The sequence below is a fragment of the Capricornis sumatraensis genome, chromosome 2 (assembly GCF_032405125.1).
Source record: "Capricornis sumatraensis isolate serow.1 chromosome 2, serow.2, whole genome shotgun sequence".
Taxonomy (NCBI): Eukaryota; Metazoa; Chordata; class Mammalia; order Artiodactyla; family Bovidae; genus Capricornis; species Capricornis sumatraensis.
This window is the reverse complement of record NC_091070.1, coordinates 80,089,292-80,112,108: the sequence shown is the minus strand read 5'-3', so window position 1 is coordinate 80,112,108 and position 22,817 is coordinate 80,089,292. Positions and strand designations below refer to the sequence as shown.

Sequence of the window (22,817 nt, the reverse complement as noted above, 5' to 3'; positions counted from 1 at the left end):
TCCTTCTCTTAAAGATGCTTGGTTTGTTTTTTATATTTTTTTGAAATTTCTTGATGATGTACCTGAGTATGGACTTTTTTTCTTCATACATTTGCTGGAAACTCAGTGGGCACTTTTATTTATTTTTGGCTGAGCTAGGTCTTTGCAGCTGTGTGGGCTTTTACTCTAGTGGCGGCGAGCAGGGAAGACTCTAGTTGCGATGCGAGGGCTTCTCATTGCAGTGGCATTTCTTATTGTGGAGCATGGGCTCAAATGTGCATAAGCTCCAGCAGCTGCAGCTCAGGGGCTCTAGAGCACAGCCCCAGTAGTTGTGGCACACGGGCTTGGTTGCCCCACAGCTTGTGGGATCTTCCTGGACAAAAAATCGAATCTGTGTCTTCTATATGGACAGGCAGATTCTTTACCACTGAGCCATCAGGGAAGCCCAAGTTGGTTTATTTTGAGTCAAAAACTATTATAGGTTCTGACACCATCCCCAATCTTACACTTTACAGTAACTTCTTCCAGTTCTCAGGTTCGTATGTCAGTCTAAAGAAATCTAGCTGTAAAAGGTTTTTAAATGTACCTCTAACTCCTTTCTGACTACTCTCCTCAAACGGAGGCCAGGTGTTGAGACCATGAGCTCAGAAAGAATCATGAAAGGAATGACTGTCCTCTCTGATGGTTCTTAGGTCCTGGACTAGACTTTTTTGAGGAACTTCCAGACTTGCCTTTATATTCCGTGAGATACCACCATATCACCATAAGACTTCAGATGAATTCTGTCGACTGCGCAGGTACGTGAAGAGACCCCAAACCAGAAATAAACCCAACCTCCTAGCTTCTCTCGGTTGAGTATGGAACACCACCTGGGATGACTAGCATCTCAGTGAAGCCTCAAAAAGTTTGGGTTGTTCATTTATTAATCCAATTCAACAAATATTTATTGGATATACCTACCTTGTACCAGCTTTTAAAGAGACTACAATTTAAGAATTCCCTAAATAGGTCAAAAATAGCATGCACTGACTCCATCAGAATTCAAGATGTGTATCCTGGAGTTCCAGTTTCTGGAGAAACCACAGTTAACTGCTGGCCACTTTTGCTCCAACTGCTGGCCACTTTTGCTCCATGGACCACTGGACAGGATGGAAAGTTCCACAAGGTGAGTACCTTCCAGGGAGTCTTGCCCCATGACCCACAGGGTTGAGTCTCCCCATGAAGGACTGAGTGCCTAAGGCTGGTCGTATCTAATTCCATAACCTTCAGCTATGGTCAGGCCTTGGGCAGGTAAAATATGAACACCTTTTGTCAACCCTGAATCCTGAAGTCTCCCCAAGCTCCTGAGTTCTCCAAGACCCTTGTCCAGAGCATGTTTGTCAGGAAGATTTATTAATATTAACCAGAGAATTTGCAATGGAGGAGTGGCCGTGGGGAGAGAGGGCAGAGAGGCTCTGCGGTGTCTCCACTGCCTTGTACCCCACAGTATCAGCAACTCTCTGGTGGGCCAATTCACCTAGCTGACCACAGCACCCTGGGAGAGGTCTGTATTCGGAAGGGATAGAGCCCAGTGGACAAGCCACACCTTCCCCAGTCACCTTCCCCACCAGCTGACGCCTTTGTGAAAACGGCAAAGCTTCACGGTTCAGAGCCAGGCTCTGACGTCAGTTCCATGTCAGCTTGGGCCGGGTGCTTATACGCTCAGTGGTTTCTCACCTATAAAGAAGTAACGAAAGCAGTACCTATCCCCTTGGGTTGATGTGAGGATTAAATGAGCTAATGGCATGTGGTGAGCTTTAGAGAAGTGTTAGCTATGATCTTAGGGCAGCTGTGGGAGAACAGAGTCCTAGGACCATGACATCCTACTCAGCGCCACCGCCCGCACTCCCCCCGCCCCCCGCCAACCCTCCGCTCCCCCGAACCCCGCCGCCGTATCCCAAGCTTGGCGCTGGAGCTGGGAATCCTGTGGAAGAAGGGAGACAGGCCAGCGGTAGGAGGTGGTTGTGGGTTCCTGGAGGGTGAGGATACCCAGCGACAACCGGACCTGACCTGACACCTTAGCAGCAGCACTAGTTTCTGTTCGGCACCCTGCCCTGTGCCCTTCCCCGCCCCCGGGGCGGGACTGTAGAGGCATCAATTAAAGAAGGAAGTGGTTCGGGCAGAGAGCACAACCCCGCGAAGCGGGAAGCGGAACCGTGAAGGAGCCTGGAGGTTGAGTCCTCTCCCAGCCCCCAACCCCTCTTAAATCCGTGGGGGCTCGCAACTTCCAGAAGCTTCTCTCATCTTCCAGCCTGATGTCTGGCTCTGCGTTATGGTGAGTGGAGACTGAGATATGGATGCGCCTCGTGCCAAGACCAGGGCACAGTGGGTCTCACGGGAGGGGCTGGGGCTCGAACTGACAGCGCTGAGCCGACTCACGGAGGTGGGCGCGGGGGGCGGTTAGAGGGGTGGGCCTGGGAGGGGAGCAGGGAGGCCTTGGGCCCGCGGCCGGCTGGTTACGTGGCCCCCCTCTCTCAGGCCCAGCGGAGCCTCAGCCCCGCTGGTGCCCATCGAGGAACTGGAGAACCCGGAGTTAATAGGCAAGGGCGGATTTGGCTCTGTCTTCCGGGCACATCACAGGAGTTGGGGCGTAGAAGTGGCGGTCAAGATCGTGAACTCGTGAGTGACCCGAGGTGGGGTCTGATCCAGGAGGCTGGGCCGGGGAGGAGGGGCCGCTGTGCGGGGCGGGGCCTGGGCGGCGGGAAGGATCTCTCGGGCGCAGAGCTGACGGCACCTCTCTCCTGAGAGCAGGCGGGCCATATCCAGGGAGGTGAAGGCCATGTCCAGTCTGCATAACAAGCATGTGCTGCTCCTGCTGGGGGTCACCGAGAAGCTGGAGTGGGAGTACGTGTCTGGGCCGGCTCTGGTGACTCCATTCATGGAGAACGGCTCCCTGGCGGAGCTGCTACAGCCCCATTGCCCTCGGCCCTGGCCGCTCCTCTGCCGCCTGCTGCAGGAGCTGGTGCTCGGGATGTGCTACCTGCACAGCCAGAACCCAGTGCTTCTCCACCGGGACCTCAAGCCCTCCAACGTCCTACTAGACTCAGAGCTGCACGCCAAGGTCAGCCCATCCCTCACCCAGCCCATCTTCTGGACCAAGTCCTGCCCCAGAGCTGCTCCAGCCCCATCCTCGGGACATAGGACCCGCATCTGCTGCAGCCCTGTCTCCTGAATACCCTCAGCATCTCCCTCTGGACACAGGGCTGCCCAAGTGTCAAGGCCCAGCCTAGAGCTCTGGCCCCTGCCACACCAGGTGATGGAGGCCTTGACCAACGTGGTCAGTTCCACAGGCCCACCCCACAGGCCTCCAAAGACCCGTGGCTGATCTAGCCAAGGAGACTCAGACCTCAACCTGGTGCCATGGAGAGGGGACCCAGGCCTCCAACCAGGGGCCCCACTGGTTCTACCCTTCCCCTAACCCTCCATACAGTCTTTGCAAGACTGGGCCTGCACTTTTGGGGGGAGGGGAGTAAGGAAAGGGTTCTGGGAGTTTCTTGGACCTGCCCATTCCCTATCTCCTTCTTATCTCCCTTTTGTTCCATCCCCTATCTCCTCGTTCTTATCTCCCTTTTGCAGGTGGCAGATTTTGGCCTGTCCACATTTCAGGGAGGCTCACAGTCAGGGGCAGGATCTTGGGAGTCAGGGTGCACCCCAGCCTACCTGGCCCCAGAACTGTTGGCTAATATAAACCAGAAGGCCTCCAGGGCCAGTGATGTCTACAGGTAAGGCACCCACTCCAAACATATATCCAAACATATATCCCCAATTTCTACACCTGCCTGGGTCCTTCAAAGGGATGCTGTATGGAAAGGAATCTTGCCAGCAGTTGAGTCAGGCCTCAGCTTTGTGTCTACTGCAGCTTTGGGATCCTAACATGGGCAGTGCTAGCCGGAAGAGAAGCTGAGAGTAAGACAGACTCTGGGATCCTTCACCTCAGGTGCCCCCCTCCCCTAAGCCCCCAGTCTCCCAATCCCCAAGCCCTCCTCCTCCTGTTTACCTGCTCAGACTGCCCCACTCCCTCCTCACATCTCCTACACTCCCCACCCCTTTCCGTGATGGGGTAGCCTTCATACTCTGAATGCCTTCTCTTCACACCCCCACCCCCACCCTAGTAGTGCCCCAGACGTTGTTGGTGCGGGAAGCAGTGTGTGAGAGGCGGATCCGGCCCCCGCTGACTGAGCTGCCCCCGTCTGGGCCTGAGACTCCTGGCTTGGAAGAGCTGGCAGATCTGATGCAGAGGTGCTGGAGCCATGAGCCCCAGAAGAGGCCTTCCTTCCAAGGTGTGCTGGACATCCAGCTGGCAGCCGAGACAGGCCTGAATTTGTCAGCAGGAGCTTCTCCCCCGGAAAAGAAATTTTGTTGACCTGCCACCCACTCTGCCTTCTCTCTAGAATGCCGAATAAACACTCAGAAAGCCCTTGATCTGGTAAATAAAGGAGATGCGCCTGGTAGAAAGATGAATGCCGCAGTCTACATGGTGAGTGCTCAACACCCCCACCCAGGAGCTGGGCAGGATGGCAAACGTGGCCCCCTTGGCCACTCAGTGACCCCCCCCCACTGACCACCCTTCTCTAAGCTTTGACCATGGTCCCCTCTCTCCTCACCCCATCCCTGAGTACCCAGGCAACAGATATGGACCCAACTCCCTTGGGTTTACTCCGGCTCTCCCACCTCCATGCCCAGCCAGCTCCCCATCCCTACAGGTGAAGGAGTTCCTTTCTGAGTACAGGGGCAGCAACAGCCCAGGCCTGGAAAGGACAGAAATAGACAGTCCTAAGGAAACCACAGGAAGCCATGATTCCCTGGTCTCTGAAATGATGAAGCTGAATCTGGAGGGGTGCCCCAGCTCTGTTCCTGAAAAATGTACAAACCTTCTTGAGAACATCAGGGTCCAGAGAGAGCAGGTTCCGCCTGCCTGGACAGCAGAGACATCTTCAGATTCAACAGCCCGACCTCCTCAGACTCCAGAGACTTTACCTTTCAGAACCCAGAATCCCAGGCCCACCTCTGCTTGGATCCCAGGTCCTGGACCCCCAGGGAGTCAGGTGAGACATTGGCAGTATTACAGGATGCGCTAGGACTCCTGTGAATCCTGTCCCCTTGCCTGGGGACACTTGGGGCTGAGGGTGTCTGCCATAAGGGATCAGGCCCCAGGACAGGGAGCCTGAGAGCCCTGTGTTGTTTGCAGGGGGCTGAGAGACGTGACACCAACTGCCCTCCCAGAGGGCCGGCACCAAATCTGGTACCAGGTACCCATTCCCCACTCCTGCCTTTCCCTGCTCAATTCTACTAGCTTCTTCCTCAAGATCAAATACAGATCCAGGGTACTTGGGGAGGGGGAATGAGAAAGCGCTAGAGCCCACCTACCCCAGCCTTTTCATTTTGTAAATGAAGAAACTGACAACCACTGAGGTCACACAGCAAAGCCAACTTGGCTCCTGAGCATTTGGACTTGCCCCAACACCAGCGCTGTGAACCTCTAAATTCCATTCCACTGTTGCTGTGTCGGTTCAGAGGGTCTCCCATCAGAAAAGACCCAGATATCATCGATTCAATGGACTTGAGTTTGAGCAGACTCCCGGAGATAGTGAAAGACAGGGAAGCCTGGCATAATGCAGTTCATGGGGTCACAAAGAGTCAGACACGACTGAGTGATTGAACAACATCAAAGTCTCAGATGTTAGTTGCCACTCCTCTTTAGTTTCTGCAAACCAAATTCTGAAGGTGTAGCCGGAAGGGAAAGGCTGAAGGCAGGCCGAGACTCCACACTTGCATTTCCCCAGGGTGAACACGAGGTGTCGCTGCCCCTCCATCCTGATGCTCCTCCTTGCTATAAATCTCCAGCCACTTAATCCTCCCAACATCCTCACTCTTTCTCTTAAAGGGCCATGGCTTCCTACCATCTTTAACTGCCAAGGAGTACAGATTGGAAACAACAACCACATAATTATGCAAGGAAGAACAGCCTTCTCCACAAAGGGCGTGGCACCTGGGGACGTGGATAGGGTCCCTCAGTGCACCCCTCAAGGAAAAAGTTCAAAAGAACGACCGAAAGAACCTGAAGCCTAATAGCAAGAATTGAAGCAGCTTCTCAACTGCCTCCTGGACTTGAGGCTGCTAGCCTAGACTTTCTCTGAGGGCCATCAGGCCTTCACCTGAACTGTCTTTGTGGCCCCAGGAGACAATAAATGTGGCCTTTTAACCAAAGCACCATGAAGGAGGCTAAAGCTTCAGCCAGAGGCGGGAAGAGACATGGATGAGAGATGGGGGAGCTGACATCGAGGGGATGGGAGCCACTGTGGCTTCTCTGTGTGGCCAGAAGTGGGATGCTGAGGGCTGTGGCTGGGCAGTGTTGTGGCACACAAGGTCAGGGCCCTGCTGGCGGTGGGGGCTGGAAGGAATCTTGGCTCCTGGGGCAGCTCTAATCTCAGGGCAGAGCACTTCCTGTAGAGCAGGCAAGACCCCACCCTAAACCAAACCCTGAGGATACAGGCTGGTCCTGCCACCACCTTTTCTTCTGGGCTGTAGACACTTGGCAGGGGAGTCCTGGGGAGGGGGCTCTCCCTGGGAATTCTCAGACCCCAGCACATCTTTGCCCTGCATGATGCCCCTAGTCTCTCTCGTAGGTCAGCCCCCATATACCACCTCCCTCCCCCACGTATATTCACGCACACATTGCTTCCATGGACACACTGGAAACCTTTGATTCTCAGCTGGTATTTGGGAGTGGACAGCAATGGCTCCATGAAGCTACACGCAGATGTGCCCCTCCCATGGAGCTGGACACCACTGGAGTATAGACCGCTCAGACGTGGCTACAGCACTGCCATCCAGGCTGGAGGGGCAGGGAAGGATCCCCTCTCATCTGGACCTAGACCCTGGTCCCCATACGCCACCATGCTCCTCTTCCCCACATCCCTGCCAGCTTTTGCTCCAGCCCTCCCTCAGTCTCCCCACACCCAAGGTTTGGGGCCCATTTTGACATTTAACACTTGGTGCAGCCCACACCACCCCTTGCATCTCTCCTGTGGTCTGCATTCCCCTTCCTTGAGGGGAACAGATGTGGGGAGGCTGTGGTGTCAGGCGAGACAATCAGAGTGGGGGAGGAGGTGGGAGTGCCGAGCCTGGCTAGGGCACAGGAAGGGCCGGGCTGTCCCATCGGGGAAGTGGGAGGGGGCCGAGGCGCCTGGAGGGAAGTGCCTGTTGCCCTGGGCTTAGAGCTACTAGCCTAGCAGCACGCTGACTCCATAACCTGCCCCAGAGTTACTTGGTTCAGCTGCAGCAGCATCGTGGCCGTGAGTTGGGGGGAAAGGGGAGGGCTGGGGCTCCTTTGCTTTAACCCTAAATCCTGTGCCCCTGGCTTTTGCCTGAGCACCTCTGCAGTCTGGGTTTGAGGGGCAACATCAAACGAGTGGGGAGTCCGCTCACCGGCAGCTGGAAGAAGGCTGGGAGGCCCAGAGAGTACCTGGAAGGAGATGGGATTGCCGTGAGCTTGGGAGGTCTGGGAGCTAGTGGCTTGGTCCTGGTGAGAAGGGCACAGTTGGGGCTGGTCGGGGCATCAGACAGTAACTCACCCTGGCCCTCCTCAGCCCCAGGGGTCCACCCCCAGGCGGTGTGGCACAGGGCCCTGCGAGACCATGGCCCGCCTCTTCAGTCCCCGGCAGCCCCCCAGCGAAGACCTCTTCTACGAGACCTACTACAGCCTGAGCCAGCAGTACCCACTGCTGCTGCTGCTGCTGCTGATCGTGCTCTTGGGGCTCCTGGCGCTGCTCCCTGTGACCTGGGCAAGTGGCAGGGTGAGCAGGGGAGCGGAGGAGGGCTCTGGTGCAGGCGTCCTTGGGGACTGCGGGACAGGCACTGCCTCCAGGGCATTTTCAGGGTTGGGATTCGTGGGTCTTCTTTTCAATGTGTTTTCTTTGCTGGGACCCGGGAAACAAGTGCTAGACCTTGCTAGGAGCCGCAGTGACCCTGCACAAGTCACTGCCTCTCAGGGCACAGTCCTGGGTCTATGCAAGCAGACAGCTGGGCCCTCGATGCTTCTCATTTCACTGTGGGTCTGACCAGTCTTACCAGCGCCTGTGATCTGCTGGTCCTAGGATTAATCCGACGCCAGGTTTTCCGATTTTCCAGGGGGGAAATTACACTGGGCCCCATGGGAATCTGTTTCCTGGTTTTCTTTCCCTCTTTGGGGGCTGTGCCACAGTTGTACCCGCAGACTCTCAGAAAGCACTTTCCATCCTGCTCTCATTTAGACCACAGATAACCTATTTCCAGTTTCTTTTGTGGGGGAAAAGGGCTCTTCAGTTCCATTTCTGGAAATATCCTGCTCCATGTTTTCTTTCCACATTTCGGAGGCAAGGTGGGAAACCCGCTGGATGAGACCAATGGTCCTCCTCCAAGTCCAGGAAGAGGTGGGGACAAACGGTGGAGACTGGGAACGGGTGGTGCTTCTACGCCTTGAGGAATGGGAGATCCAGCTCCTAGGCAGGCAAGGGAGTTTCTCGGTGTCCCCCTGCCAAAGCACGGGGAGGTGGGGACGGGGCCTGAAACTCCGAGCCTCGAATTTCCCAAGCCAGTTGACCAGATTGGATACACTCATGCTAAGTCCCTCTGTGAGCTAGAATTTTTTAACTTCCTTTGGGATTCCAGGGGTGGGGTAGGGATGGGAGGGGTGCTACAGTTCCTATCTGACAGGTGAAAAACCTGAGGCTCAGAAAGGTCCTAGATTCACAAGCAGCCAATATATGGTTGGAGCAAGGTCTTCTGGGTCAGTTGCCCTGCAGTACGCAAGTGAGATAGTGAGTTGAATCATAGGAGACTGCTGGCTCTGTTGATTAAAAACAGATTATTAGCATTTTCGTGTATTTCAATCTAATGTGAAAGACAAGTGGAGGTGCTTTGCTCACTGCTGTCTGCTCCTCCTCTTCTTGGATAAGCTCCCCAAACCCCACATTGCCATCTTGCCTCATGTTCCCCCTCCCCACCAGGAGCTGGCTGCAGACCCAGCCTTCCTGACCACTGTGCTCTGCGCTCTGGGCGGCTTCTCACTGCTGCTGGTCCTGGCTTCCCGGGAGCAGCGACTGCAGCGCTGGACGCGTCCCCTGTCAGGCCTCGTGTGGGCAGCACTGCTCGCACTGGGCCACAGCTTCCTGTTCACTGGGGGCGTGGTGAGCGCCTGGGACCAGGTGAGGCAGGTGGGGCGGGGGAATGGGGATTCCTAGGCCTCAAGCATGCACCCAGGCTGGAGGAACAGCATAAGCTTGCAACTTCCAGTGCCCCTCTGCCCTAGGTGTCCTTTTTCCTTTTTGTCATCTTCACTGTGTATGCCATGTTGCCCTTGGACATGAGGGACGCCATCACCGCGGGGGTCACCACCTCACTCTCACACCTGCTGGTCCTTGGGCTGTATCTTGGGCCTCAGCCCGACTCTCGGCCTGCGCTGCTGCCACAGGTGAGCACACAGGAAGCACAGGCTGCGTCCCGGGCTGGATCTGCTGGGCGCTGCTTGCTTTCTCTGGGGACTCACCAGCTGTTTTGTTGAGCTGATTCCTTGGCAGGGCTCAGGGTTCAAACACAGACCTGGTGGAGCTGGTCCACAGTGCCAGCTCGATGCCTGCAAACGCCAGAGGAGGGCTCTGGCCCCCAGGGAAAGGAGTTCGCCAGGGGACCAGGGTGATGGGGACAGATGTGGATAACAGAACCTTCACAGAGAATGTAAAAATTAGAGCTTGAGTAGTTTCCTACTGCCGCGTGGGCGGGGATGGTGGAGAGGTATTCCGGCAGAAGGTTTCTCGACCTAAGAGGCTATGTTGGTGCAGCAACCAAGGGTCTGGATGGCGTGATGGGATGAGGGAGAAGAGCCCCCTACAGACTCCACAATGCGGCACCCGTTGCCTCGAAATACTCTTAACTGTAGAGTCCTCCCTGCCATCTCGGTTAGCCCCCCGCCACCACCCCGGGGTGCAGCGTCCCCTGAGACTGACGCTCCCCGCAGCTGGCTGCAAACGCGGTGATGTTCCTGTGCGGGAACGCGGCCGGAGCCTATCACAAGGCGCTGATGGAGCGCGCGCTGCGCGCCACGTTCCGGGAGGCGCTTAGCTCCCTGCACTCGCGGCGGAGACTGGACACCGAGAAGAAGCATCAGGTCCTCCGGGCCAGGAGGCCCAGCGGGGCTGGGGCTCGGAGAGGGGAGTTGTTTGGGTCACACCACCGGGCTCTGGAGACTGAATGACTTTAGGCGGGTCACTTGACCTGTTTCCTCCTTTATAAAATATAGCTATTGCCCACCTTAGAAGGCTGCTGTGAGGTTCAAAAAAACCTGAATCTCGTGAAAGCACTTCAGAGCCTTACGATATTAAACGAAGGGCTCTAATTCCTGTGTCGGTGCTGGAAGTTTAATCCCTAACATCGATCAGGGCAGAGCTGGAGCTGGGCTGTGGGCGGTGGGAAGGACCTGGGCCATCGCTCTGGTGAACACCTCTGGGGCTGGGGGAGTCTGTGGGCTCCTAGGGGTTTGAGGGGGTGGGGCTTCTGGCTTAAGGGAGTGGGGGTGAGGGTTGGTGCTCATAGTTGCCTCCCTCAGGAACACCTTCTCTTGTCCATCCTTCCTGCCTACCTGGCCCGAGAGATGAAGGAGGAGATCATGGCCCGACTGCAGGCTGGACAGGGGTCACGGCCAGAGAGCACCAACAACTTCCACAGCCTCTATGTCAAGAGGCACCAGGGAGTCAGGTATGAAGGATGGGCAGAGGGGAGGGAGTGTGGGCTGAGACCCCAGCCCCACTGATGCCCTCTGCCCTGCCCAGCGTGCTGTATGCTGACATCGTGGGCTTCACGCGACTGGCGAGTGAGTGCTCCCCTAAGGAGTTGGTGCTTATGCTCAACGAGCTCTTTGGCAAGTTCGACCAAATTGCCAAGGTCAGAGGGGGCTTCCTTCCCCACCTTCAAACTCCCCACCCTGGAGAGACCCTGCCAGGGAAAGTCCTGCCTTATAAGATCCCTGTCCCACTTCCAAGCTCATGGGGGCTCCCAGATACTCCATTGCCATAGGAAACTCTCTCAAACATCCCCAGGTATGGAACTGCTCACTGCACACCTCAGACTTGGAGGGATCTTTTCAACATCCTCACAGATGCCCTAACCACAGCACCCCCAAACAGGCTCTGAGTCCCAGCACAGGTGTCTCTGGACACCACCACCAAATCTAGATGGATTTTTCTGATGCACTAATGTTAGGAGGCCCTTCCAAGGGAAATCTCTGCCCTCTGCATCCTCAGCTTAGCTACCTTCTTAGTCCCCAGGGATGCCCCCAAGAAATTTAATCTTGGGTATCCTCCAAAAAAAACCCCTCAATCCTGAGATGACTTTCATATGCTCAAATCTGGATACACCCTACATGTGCCAAAGCTGGAGAGATTCACAAACATCCCAACCCTTCAGATGATCTTCTGAGAAAGACACCCACATAGAAAACCTCAGCCAGCCCCATATCAAGTTGAGGAAGGCCCTAGATCTGATCTCGACACTCCCAACCTCAGAAGTTCTTCAGGGATACCACATTTGCTCCCACTTGTCCCAGCCCCTTCCTGCTTCCTCTGGCTGCTCACCAGGTGCCCCCACCCCCTGCACACCCTTCCCTAGGAGCACGAATGCATGCGGATCAAGATCCTGGGAGACTGTTACTACTGTGTCTCTGGGCTGCCGCTCTCCCTGCCAGACCACGCCATCAACTGTGTGCGCATGGGGCTGGACATGTGCCGGGCCATCAGGTCAGCTGGGGTGGGCAGGATGGATGTGTGGAGGAGCAGGCAGGATGGTGGAAGTCCTCCTGGAAAGAGGGCGGGGTACAGTACAGCATGGGTAGGGCTGAAGTCAGCACTCAGACTGTTCTCTACACATCTTGCTCAGGAAACTTCGGGCAGCCACGGGCGTGGATATCAACATGCGTGTGGGCGTGCACTCAGGCAGCGTGCTCTGCGGGGTCATCGGGCTACAGAAATGGCAGTATGATGTCTGGTCCCATGACGTCACTCTAGCCAACCACATGGAGGCGAGTGGAGTGCCAGGGTGAGAGCTGGGGCTCCAGGAGGCTATAGCAAAAGACCCATCTGGCCTCCCACATGCCTGGTTTTCATAGTTCTTTAAAATGAGCATGCTCTCAAGTGGGGCTCAGGGAGATCCTAGGGACAGCGGGGGGGAGCTGGGAGACACCCCCTGCAGCGCAGGATCTTACTGGAAGTCAGACCTCCAGGAATGAGCCTCAAAAGAAATGCGAGGTGTGGAATCCCTGCCTCCTGACTCCCCCTGCCCTCTTCTTCCAGACGAGTACATATCACAGGGGCCACGCTGGCCCTGCTGGCCGGGGCTTATGCTGTGGAGGATGCAGCCATGGAGCACCGGGACCCATACCTTCGGGAGCTGGGGGAGCCGACCTACCTGGTCATCGACCCCTGGGTGAGAACCCAGCCTGGACCCCGTGACCTGGCCCACCCCGACATCCACAGCCAGTGAGCCTGATCTCGTCCATGCCAAAGACTGAACTCCTGGGTCCTGATGTGTAAATCACGAGGGAGGGGACACAGCCTTAAAGGAGTGTGGGGAGAATGGGGAAGTCAAGTCAACGTGATCTTGACTCTCAGCCCTCATATGGCCCAGGCTGCAGAGGAGGACGAGAAGGGCACTGCAGGAGGGTTGCTGTCCTCTCTGGAGGGCCCCAAGATGCGTCCGTCCCTGCTGATGACCCGCTACCTGGAGTCCTGGGGTGCAGCCAAGCCTTTCGCCCACCTGAGCCATGTAGAGAGCCCTGTGTCCACGTCTACCCCTCTCCCGGTATGTGCACCTCCTTCATGAGCCCAGCACTTAACGTGAACCCACCCCCGTGGCCCACTGCCAGCCCTTCCTGCCCCTCCCCCAGTGAGTCACCTGATGACATCCCAAGGTCCTGAACTGTCTGGTCACCCCAGTCACTGGTTCAGGACCTTTCTTGCCCTTCTTTCCAGAGAAAGGACGAAGATGAGTTCCCTCTGAGCTCAGTTCAGAGAAGACTCAAGACCCCATAGACACTGTGTCCATTGCTCCCCAGCCTCCATTCAGGAAGCCCCTTCCCCCCGAACCATACTCCCTCCTAACTCTGAGGCCAGTGCTGCACACCCGTTCCCACCAGGAAATGGGTCTGTTTAGCTCAGACCGCACGCTCTCTTTTTCAGTCCCTACTGGGACCAGGACAGTGGGAGCCAATCACTCGTTGCCCCCACTCTCCAGCACTTGTGAAAGTGAAAATCTCTCATGACCTTGAAGAAGAAAGTAACCATGAGTGGGCATTCGGGGAGAGGGCAGGGAGGCTGGCTCGCCCCTTGTCTGGGGAAAGCTAGGGCAGGATGTTACTAGCTGATCTATGCAAAGCACTTCGAAGTAATGAGTGATTCATCACCTGCCGGGAGAGCCTGCATCTCCCCCACAGGCTCTTGGTACTTGATGACAAGTGGCCTGAACCCCCTCATGCAGGGACCCAGGCCATGTCCCTAAAGGCTTGCCCTGGGATTTGATTCCTCAGCCTGTTCTCCTCCATTGTACCCCATCTTCCCCAAAACTGTTCAGCATTCCTAGCCACTTGTCCACAGATCTTCCCAGAATCTTCTCAGCCAGGTAAACCTGCTTGGATTTATGGGACAACTCCAGAGTACCCTTTCTGTGTCCCATCCCCCCTTCTCTCCCATCCAACAGGAAAGCAGGCCAGAGATCAGTGAGCACTGGGGTGCGGGGAGGGGTGGAGGACCTTGGCAGCAGTGGCTCAGTGGCTGAGTGCCTCAGCGTGGGGAAGGAGAGAGGTCAGAATGCTATGCTGGCAGGATGGAGAGGAAGGAAGGACCCAAGACCCAGTGACTAGTGCAGGATGAGGCTGCCTGGTGTGGGTAGGGGGGAAGGGGGCTTGCCCAGGGGCTGTAAGACAGTGTTGAGTGCACTCCTCATCCATCATGGTGGGGATGCCTCCTCAGAACCCTGCCAGACCTCTCTAAATCCTTCACTGTCATGCAGGCTAATAAGTGTCAGGGCAGAGTGGGAACCCCTTGTTCTAAGGTATCTTTCAATGCGGGACCACACCAGCCCAGAAACTCCCTTCTCAGTCCCTGACGTTCCAGGGTCTCATTTAAATGTTAGGGATCCTGGGAATCACACTTGGATTACTATTAAACAATGTGGAACCACGGGGTGACTGGGCAGTGTTTGTGTGGTGGCTACCATCCATCCATATTTATCCCTTCTACAGCCTTTCAGTACCTACTGTGTGGCATGCACTAGGGTAGTTCTTGAAAAGACAGAAATGAATAAGATAGTTCCCTGCCTTTAAATAATTTATAGCCATAGGGGAGGGCAGGAGGTAGTTTGATAAAAGTTAGACTCAGGTGTAGATGTATAGATGGTTCCATGCCTGAAACATACCTCTCAATCACTCTGTCTCTTCCTCTCTGCTCCTCTCATGTACACAGGGTTTTGGTTTGTGGGCCAAACCCACAGGGTGGCCCCCCTGTGACCTGTTTTCTTCACGTGAGCCAGGGGAGTGGGGAAGGATGGTCACCCTACATCTTGCCCTAGGTAGTGGCTGCGGCACTTCACTTCCTTCCTTGGCTCTCATCCTCAGTTGCATGCTCCTTCTCACATCTCTGCACACATTGCATATTCCTTTTGGTGCAGAAGAGAATGACTCCAACCAGGTTTCTCTTCCTCTTCCCCCTTCTTCTCCACTTTTCGTTCTCTCCCCTACCACCTCCCAGCTCAGCCTGATCATCATGAAAAGGCAGAGGGGATTCAAAGTGTTCTGCATTGCCATTCCAGTTTCAACCAACAGGGATTTTTTTGGCATGGGGTGACGGGCAAGTCACTGCCTTTGGAATCTGTTGCAGCCCTTAGGGAAGATGAGACACAAGAAATCACAGCCATCAAGCCTAAAGAAGATCCAGGGTTGCCTCTTAAGTGATAGAAACTATGAGGAAATCAGAGGGCATAGAGATTCTTGGAGTCTGAAAGGTCAGAAAGAAGCTTGAAGAAATAAATGTGGTTTGTGGGCAGGTGAAATTTGGTAAAGATGGAAATGGAGATAGAAATGGTGATGTGTATATAGCGAGATAGAGATAAAGATGGAACGGGAGAGAGAGAGAGGTGGGTCAGATGCTCAAGTCAAGGCCCTTGCAAATTTGAAATGCCTCGCTGCAGAGAGGCTCCACCATGGTGGAGGATGCTCACCATCTTTCATCTTCCTCCATCCCTGTGTTCTCCTTGCAGGAGAAGGCCCTGTCTTCCTTCAGCCCCCAGTGGAGCCTGGACCGGTGAGGTGGCCTGAGCAAATTTGAATGGGGTTGTCCCTGTGACCTACCTCCATCCTTCCTGGGGGGCTGCATTGCCCTCCTGCTTTGCCCAGATGCTTTTGAGGGTCTTCCTGGTGACAGGCTGGGCTCTCACTGTACAGGAGCCGTACCATGCGGGCGCTTGACGAGGAACTAGACACTGGGGATGCCAAGTTCTTCCAGGTCATCGAACAGCTCAATTCTCAGAAGTACGGAGATCTGAAGAGGGCTGGGAGGGCTGGAGGCCAGGGCTCGGGTGGTAGAGGAAGGACAGTGCTTCCTCTGTCCAGAAAGGAGGGGAAAACCTTCCCGGCTCTAGCCTTTCCACTCACCTGACCACACCTCCCCTCCCTGCCCCTTCCTCTTCTGGGCTGACTGCCCCCACCTCCCATCAGACAGTGGAAACAGTCAAAGGACTTCAATCCACTGACACTGTACTTCAGAGAGAAGGAGATGGAGAAAGAGGTAGGCTGGGGAGATGGCACCAGAGGGTTTCCCAACCTCAGTTTCTCTGCCTTGGGGAGGCACAGGCCCTGTGGTCCCACCTCCCTTTCCCAGTTCTGGTCAGTTTGTGACCTTGGAGGGGTGAAGGGCTCGTACTAGTCCTTTGAATTACTGGGTGGTGATGAGAGGAAGGAGGACAGCTCCTTGGAGAACCAGTAGGGGCTTCCTGGGTCAGAACTGGAGGGTAGGACAGTGAGGCTGGGGGCCACTTCTTGCTTGGGGTTGACCCCTTCAAGGTGATGGGCAGCACTGGTGCCGACCCCACCCCAACCCTTGCAGTACCGGCTCTCTGCGCTCCCCGCCTTCAAATACTATGCAGCCTGCACCTTCCTGGTTTTCCTCTCCAACTTCATTATCCAGATGCTGGTGACAAACAGGTGAGAGACCCCTAGAAAAAGAAAGCCCTGATTCTCCAAAAGAGATCCCCTGGCTCTTCCAGACCCCTAACCCACACTTTCTTCCCTTACTCACTTCCCCTCGGCTCAGGGCACTGAACCACAGAGGAAATGGAAACACTTGTTCTGGGGAACCAGTAATGTAGCCCTCATCTCACTGTCTCCCATCCTGGGCACTTCCTGCATACCCCCGAGCATTTTCACGTGCCTATCTCCCTGTTCTAACAACAGTCCCATGAGATTTGGATTTCCTTTGTTTCCATTAAGAAATCCAAATCTCACAGCAAATGAGCTTAGAGAGTAGGTCCTCACTCCTGGTTTGCTGCTAAGAAGGGTGAGGACTCATTCTGAACTCAGCCAGGTGAAAGAACTTTGGCCCAAAAGCCCAGAGACCAGTCTGATGCAGCCGTGGCCGTTCTCATGAGCCCCCGTCCCTTCAGAAGTTGTCCCTGCATTATCCCAGTACTGTCCAAGGCCCTGCAGCTTTCCCAGGCCAGCAGTATGTAATGTCTTTCATCTTCAGCAGCAGCCAGTTCAGATCCCCAGGACCACTTTCCCCTGTGTCTCCCACCCAGACTGCAGGATGTCTTCCCAGCGCACAGAAAGCCTCTTCTGGCTCCTCAAGGCCTCATTCTTGTCTCTCTGTAGGCCTCCAGCTCTGACCATCACCTATAGCATCACCTTCCTCCTCTTCTTCCTCCTCCTCTTCGTCTGCTTCTCAGAGCACCTGATGGTGAGGTGGGCTTAGGGGCAGAGTGGTGAGCTGGGGCCCTGACCACGACCTGGCCCCTCGTGGGTGCTCCGGCTGCAGGGCTAAGACTCCCGTGCTCCTTCCATAGAAGTGTGTCTTGAACGGCCCCAAGATGCTGCACTGGCTACCCACCCTGTCTGTCCTGGTGGCCACACGGCCAGGACTGCGAGTGGCTCTGGGCACCGCTACCATCCTGCTCGTCTTCATCATGGCCATTACCAGTCTGGTGAGAGAGAAGGGGCCCTATGCATCCCCATCAGGCCATGCTGGACCTTCCAGAGGCTGAAAGAGGACCCTTGGATTTGGGAGAACAGCTGGACTAAGGCCAGGGGATACTGGAAATGTTCCTGCTGCTGCTGCTAAGTCGCTTCAGTCGTGTCCGACTCTGTGCGACCCCACAGACGGCAGCCCGCCAGGCTCCCCCACAAGTATAAATGAAAATTACAGTCATGCACAGCCTACCACCTGGGCATAATCATCATTAATAACACTTTGGTGGACATCCTTCCTATCGTTTTTTCTATGTAGGCAGCTTTTCCTTACTTACCTCGAAAATGAAAGTAGTATTAGTCTCTCAGTTGTATCTGACTCTCTGTGACCCCATGGACTATAGCCTGCGAGGCTCCTCTATCCAGGCAAGAATACGGAAGTGGGTTGCCATTCCCTTCTCTAGGGGATCTTCCCAACCCAGGGATTGAACCTGGGTCTCCCAAATTGCAGGCAATTTCTTTACTGTCTGAGCCACCGGGGAAGCCCTGCCTTACACAATTATGATTTTGAAAGCTGAGTTTGGCAGGTTGTTTAGAACTTAGAATCATTCCTAGAATTCTATCCCTGAAAAACACTTTAGGAATCATCCCCCAACCAAGCTACAAAAGCGGAAGCTGAGGCCCAGAGAGATTATGTGGTTGGCCAAAGATCACACAGTGATCTTGGGTCATGGATCTTTTGATCCATGGCAGACTAGTGCTCATGACACCCACTTCCCCAATCCCTGCTCACTCCCAGCAAGGACCCCAGCACCGAGACTCCCTCACCAAGCAGGGAGGACAGCAGGGTCCGCCATTTTGGCAGAGTCTGGCCCTGACTCACCCCGGGTCAGCTGATACCCAGCTAAAGTCACCATTGTGCCCAAGCAGCTGCCTGCCGCCTCAGCTCCTTGTCTCCTGCAGGTCTTCTTACCAGCAGCATCAGCCTGCCCTTTCCAGGCTCCCAATGTATCCTCCATGGCTTCCAACCTCTCCTGGGAGATCCCTGGGTCCCTGCCTCTCATCAGCGTCCCAGTGAGTGTCCCCCACACCCCTGCCTGTCCCTCCCCCACTCCATCCTGCGGACAGGGACAGACACAAGTCCCACTCGGTATGAGTTTGTGTGGCTGTCACCTCTGCCCCCCCCCCGATGGGACGGGAGCCCTGGGGTGTCCCCTGCCCCTGCCCGCGGGACAGGCCCCACCTCCTGACCGCCCTGCCTGGCCCTCAGTACTCCATGCATTGCTGCGTGTTGGGGTTCCTCTCCTGCTCCCTCTTCCTGCACATGAGCTTTGAGCTGAAGCTGCTGCTGCTGCTGCTGTGGCTGACGGCCTCCTGCTCCATCTTCCTGCACTCCCACGCCTGGTTGTCCGACTGCCTCATCGCCCGCCTCTACCTGGGCACCTTGGACTCCAGGTGCGCACGGCTGCTGCACAGATGGGCCCAGGCTGGGATGGGACAGAGCAGAACTGTCCGCATCTCTCTGCCTGAACCACCCACAGGGCAAAGAGAGAGGGAGGCAGAGGGCTATATGGGTCCCGGTGCGGGAAGTGATGGGGAGGCCATGGGACAACCCTGATCTGTGGCCTCCTCAGGCCAGGGGTGCTGAAGGAGCCCAAACTGATGGGAGCAGCCTCCTTCTTCATCTTCTTCTTCACCCTCCTAGTCCTGGCTCGGCAGGTAAGTCTCCCAGCTCACCACTCCAGGGCCTCCCCAGGAAGGGTGAGGCGGGGTCCCCATATATGTAACTTAGGCCCTCTCACCCTTTCCCTTAATCTCACATTTCCAGGGGCGAACCCAAATGGTCTGTCCATTGGCAGCTTCGAAGTGAAATGTCCTGCTCCCTTTCTTCTTCTTTGCTCCCCAAGGGGTGTGCCCCTAAATCCTCCCCTCCGCCCCTCCCTCCCACACCAATCTAGGAAAATCATGTTTAAGAAAAAAATCTTCTGCCCCCACTGCCCTCCCTCATTTGAATCTAGATTCGAGGCAGTCTCGCTGGGCAGAGTTGCACCTTAAGCTTTTCTCTAAACTGGGGGTATAGTGTGCTTTAAGCATCATGGAGTGAGGGGTGAATGCTCAGAAGCCGGGCCCCCTGTACCGTATCTCCCCACGGCCCCCTGTGGCCCTCCACAGAACGAGTATTACTGCCGCCTGGACTTTCTGTGGAAGAAGAAGCTGAGGCAAGAGCAGGAGGAGACGGAGACGATGGAGAACCTGACCCGGCTGCTCTTGGAGAACGTGCTCCCTGCCCACGTGGCCCCCCAGTTTATTGGTCAGAATCGGCGCAATGAGGTGACTCCCCAGCCCCAACTCCTCAGCCTTGGCTTGGCCCATCTTGTCTGCGCTCCTGCCTGTCGGGCTGGGCAGCCGCCCAAGCCCCCACGCCTGTCAGGGGCCTCCGTCTTTACAAGTCCTTAGGCTCCCTTTGGTGAGCACAGTCTCTGCCTCCCAAGGTCTTCCTGGGAAGGAGTGTCCTCTCTGACGGCTGCTCCCTACCCTTCAAAAGCCTCGTGGAGTGTCAATGGGAACTGGGTGAAGGACACAGTCCTCCCATCTCTCTGCCCCTTCACTGTCCACTTCGGTAGCCATTAGCCCCAGTGTGGCCATTAATTAAAATAGAAGATTCAGTTCCTCCGTCACGCTGGCCCCATTTCAAGTGTTCCACCGCTGCTTTGGCTAGTGGCCGCCGTATGTAACGGTGCAGCCAACAGAACATTTCCATCACCGCAGAATCTTCTGCTGGATGCTGCGGCTCTAGGCTCTTCTTTTCCCTACTATTGCCTTTTGTTTTTTTTTTTTTTTAGTTTGAATAGCAAAATTTATTTCTCAGAGTTCTGGAAGCTATTACTGCTTCATTTTATCTTCCAAAGTGTAGCTATCTTTGTAAGCTGACTTAACACTTTTCAGCAATAAGATATAAAGATAATTCCCATGGATATGATCCCAGTTCCAAAAGAGACTCCCTTCACGCTGCTGTGAGGTGATCTTGACTCGGAACCTCTCTCTTTCCTGGAATCACAGTGACACCCAATCTTTAACTCCTGAGTCACATCCCTGGAGTAACCTGACCCTACCCATCTCCTTCCTTCCTGATCTTTCTTAAACTGAAGGGGAGGAGTGTGGACACAGGGAGGAGGACCCATACAGACCCAGAGGGGGAAGAATATGGCCTGACCCCTCACCCTGGCCCCCTGCCCTCCCAGGACCTCTACCACCAGTCCTATGAGTGTGTGTGTGTCCTCTTCGCCTCGGTCCCAGACTTTAAGGAGTTCTACTCTGAATCCAGCATCAACCATGAGGGGCTAGAGTGTCTGCGGCTGCTCAATGAAATAATCGCTGATTTTGATGAGGTGACAGCTCCAAGGATCACCCCCAGACCCTATGTCCTGGATTCTAGAATTTCCCACCAGGCCCTCCTTCCATTTCACTCTCCTGGCCAGGAGGACCATCCTGGCCTCCCCAGCCCTCCTGCTCCTCCTCTGATCCCCCAGCTCTGCCTTCCCCAGCAACTCTGCTCACTGCCGACTCTCGCCCTGCCACCACCCCGACCCCACAACTGGTCCTTTAGCTTCCAAAAGCCTGGGGCTGGGCTTCTGGGAGAGAGCCAGAGAGACTGGGGACACAGCCTCCTTTCTGTACAGCTGCTCTCCAAGCCCAAGTTCAGTGGGGTGGAGAAGATCAAAACCATCTGCAGCACCTACATGGCAGCTACCGGCTTGAACGCCGCCTCGGGACAGGATGCACAGCAGGTGCCGCATCTCCCTTCCTTACCTACTGGCCCTCTTCTGGGTTCTCCTTGGTGGGCCCATAAGTGGGCCTTATCCCTGTGCCTTCATTGACCCGTCCTGGTGGGCTGGCCCTTTGCCAGGATGCTGAGCAAAGCTGCGGCCACCTTGGCACCATGGTAGAGTTTGCTGTGGCCCTTGGGTCTAAGCTGGATGTCATCAACAAGCACTCATTCAACAACTTCCGCTTGCGTGTAGGTGAGGACCCTCCCTTCCTGGGGCAGTTTGGGACCTCCTTCTCAGCTTCCCAAGCTCTCCTCCCCCAAGTCCTTTGTTAGCTGCTCCCCAACTCATCCCGGAAAACCCCTGCAGATTCACCCCTTGGGATGGAGCATGGAGCTAGGAGGCCCATCCACTTCCTTCCCTAAGCAGCGCTCCTCTGGCCCGTCCTTTCCTCCAAGGCCCCCACCCCCTTCAGTCTAGTTCCCTGAGCATTCTTCCCCCCTCTCCTTCTTCAAAATTCCCCCTCAGGGCCCCTCTTTACCACACTTCTTGTCAGGGTTAAACCACGGACCTGTAGTGGCTGGAGTGATTGGGGCCCAGAAACCACAATATGATATCTGGGGCAACACGGTGAACGTGGCCAGCCGCATGGAGAGCACAGGTGTCCTGGGCAAAATTCAGGTGAGGGAGCCACTCAGAAGCGTGGGGGCAGGGGGACAGTGTTAAGGACACCCCCGCATTCCTTCACCCCTTTCCAATCGCAGGTAACAGAAGAGACAGCCTGGGCCCTGCAGTCCTTAGGCTACACCTGCTACAGCCGGGGCATCATCAAGGTCAAAGGCAAAGGGCAGCTCTGCACCTACTTCTTGAACACAGATTTGACACGAACTGGACCTCCCTCAGCCACCCTAGGCTGAGAACCCAACCCTGTCCTCTCCATCTGTAAGAGCCTCAGTAAAGAGACTCTGGTATGTCTGGGTTAGAATTGATGTCAGAAGCTGCTAGTTTAGCTGAGGAGCATCTTCTCCTTGCCTCTCAGTAGGACTGCTTCTTCCCAGGCCACACTGAATGTGTGTGTGCAAGTGTGCGCATGAGTGTGTTAAAAAGGAGTGATTTTTTTCTCACAAGCTCAGCAAAAGGACTGCCTCTGCCTCTCTGCCTGCATGTCAACCTGATTCCAGTATTGGGCACCCTTGGAAGTAGGAAGAATTTTATCCACGTGACTCAAAACAAAGACTTGTCCCCTCCTGCTTCCCACCCACAGATACTGGAAAGAGTCTCCAAGAAAATGTCATTTGATTTTTATTTACACAACAAACACTAAATAAGCACCTGTTATGTGCTCGCTATGTAGCATGGGTGGGAAGCCTGGGGTATAATCTGTTAGGTCCCTCCTCATTTCCGCTGCTGTTCTCAAGCTGACCCACCATGCTTTCTAGCAAGGACATGTATACAGTAGGGGGTCTCCAATTCTCAGGTCTCTCAGATTTTCCATTGCTTCCTTTTGCCTCCTGCCCAGATGCTGATATTACATAGGTCCTAAAGCATCCATGCCTCATTCCTGCTCACGTTTTGGGTTCCATGAGAGGTATCTTGATGTGCAGATGTTACACGAAGATTTTTGACTTTTCTCATAGTTGTCTTTCTCTTTTTATGCAAGAGATTCAAAAAAGCAAACTGCCGCTACCATCTTCTTAAAATGCTGTCAGAACAGAGCCAGTCCAAGGCTCTCCAAGACAACAGTCTTCCCAAGTAAAGAATGACCCAACCCTCTCGCTTTTGCAAATCTTCATTTCCTAAGGGTGATCACATCACAGAGGGCCTTCAGCTCC

The 22,817-nt window shown here is 55.1% G+C and overlaps 2 protein-coding genes across 3 annotated transcripts; both read left to right on the top strand.

The window, feature by feature from the left end:
• The first annotated feature begins 2,152 nt into the window (after positions 1-2,152).
• RIPK3 (receptor interacting serine/threonine kinase 3) lies at positions 2,153-6,198 on the top strand. Its single transcript, XM_068964815.1, has 10 exons — positions 2,153-2,293; positions 2,497-2,637; positions 2,770-3,079; positions 3,595-3,740; positions 3,878-3,924; positions 4,131-4,298; positions 4,410-4,495; positions 4,722-5,063; positions 5,207-5,267; positions 5,903-6,198. Exons 1-10 carry the CDS (start codon positions 2,274-2,276, stop codon positions 6,085-6,087), a joined length of 1,506 nt encoding a protein of 501 aa, XP_068820916.1. The 5' UTR covers positions 2,153-2,273; the 3' UTR covers positions 6,088-6,198.
• Positions 6,199-7,271: 1,073 nt separating this feature from the next.
• On the top strand, positions 7,272-22,734 carry ADCY4 (adenylate cyclase 4). Of its 2 annotated transcripts, XM_068963462.1 has the most exons (26): positions 7,272-7,313; positions 7,608-7,814; positions 9,006-9,203; positions 9,308-9,469; positions 10,013-10,162; positions 10,601-10,749; positions 10,824-10,935; positions 11,659-11,786; positions 11,926-12,084; positions 12,339-12,471; positions 12,673-12,846; positions 15,298-15,341; positions 15,482-15,568; positions 15,755-15,824; positions 16,143-16,240; positions 16,907-16,991; positions 17,098-17,235; positions 18,182-18,292; positions 18,489-18,673; positions 18,853-18,937; positions 19,391-19,549; positions 20,461-20,607; positions 20,899-21,006; positions 21,126-21,240; positions 21,542-21,666; positions 21,750-22,734. In XM_068963462.1, the coding sequence occupies exons 2-26, from the start codon at positions 7,656-7,658 to the stop codon at positions 21,900-21,902; spliced, it is 3,234 nt and encodes a 1,077-aa protein (XP_068819563.1). In that variant the 5' UTR covers positions 7,272-7,313; positions 7,608-7,655; the 3' UTR covers positions 21,903-22,734. The 2 variants fall into 2 exon arrangements, with proteins under 2 accessions (XP_068819563.1, XP_068819555.1); XM_068963454.1 differs by having other exon boundaries at positions 20,461-21,006.
• The last annotated feature ends 83 nt before the right edge of the window (positions 22,735-22,817 follow it).

Excerpts from the sequence above, each read along its gene's own strand:
- RIPK3 (XM_068964815.1), top strand. The coding sequence starts at position 2,274 with ATGTCTGGCTCTGCGTTATG. Across the intron at positions 3,080-3,594 it reads ACTCAGAGCTGCACGCCAAG|GTGGCAGATTTTGGCCTGTC; the intron begins GTCAGCCCATCC and ends TCCCTTTTGCAG. Across the intron at positions 4,299-4,409 it reads GAAGAGGCCTTCCTTCCAAG|AATGCCGAATAAACACTCAG; the intron begins GTGTGCTGGACA and ends CCTTCTCTCTAG.
- ADCY4 (XM_068963454.1), top strand. The coding sequence starts at position 7,656 with ATGGCCCGCCTCTTCAGTCCCCGGCAGCCCCCCAGCGAAGACCTCTTC. Across the intron at positions 15,825-16,142 it reads AGAAGGAGATGGAGAAAGAG|TACCGGCTCTCTGCGCTCCC; the intron begins GTAGGCTGGGGA and ends CAACCCTTGCAG. Across the intron at positions 16,241-16,906 it reads CAGATGCTGGTGACAAACAG|GCCTCCAGCTCTGACCATCA; the intron begins GTGAGAGACCCC and ends GTCTCTCTGTAG.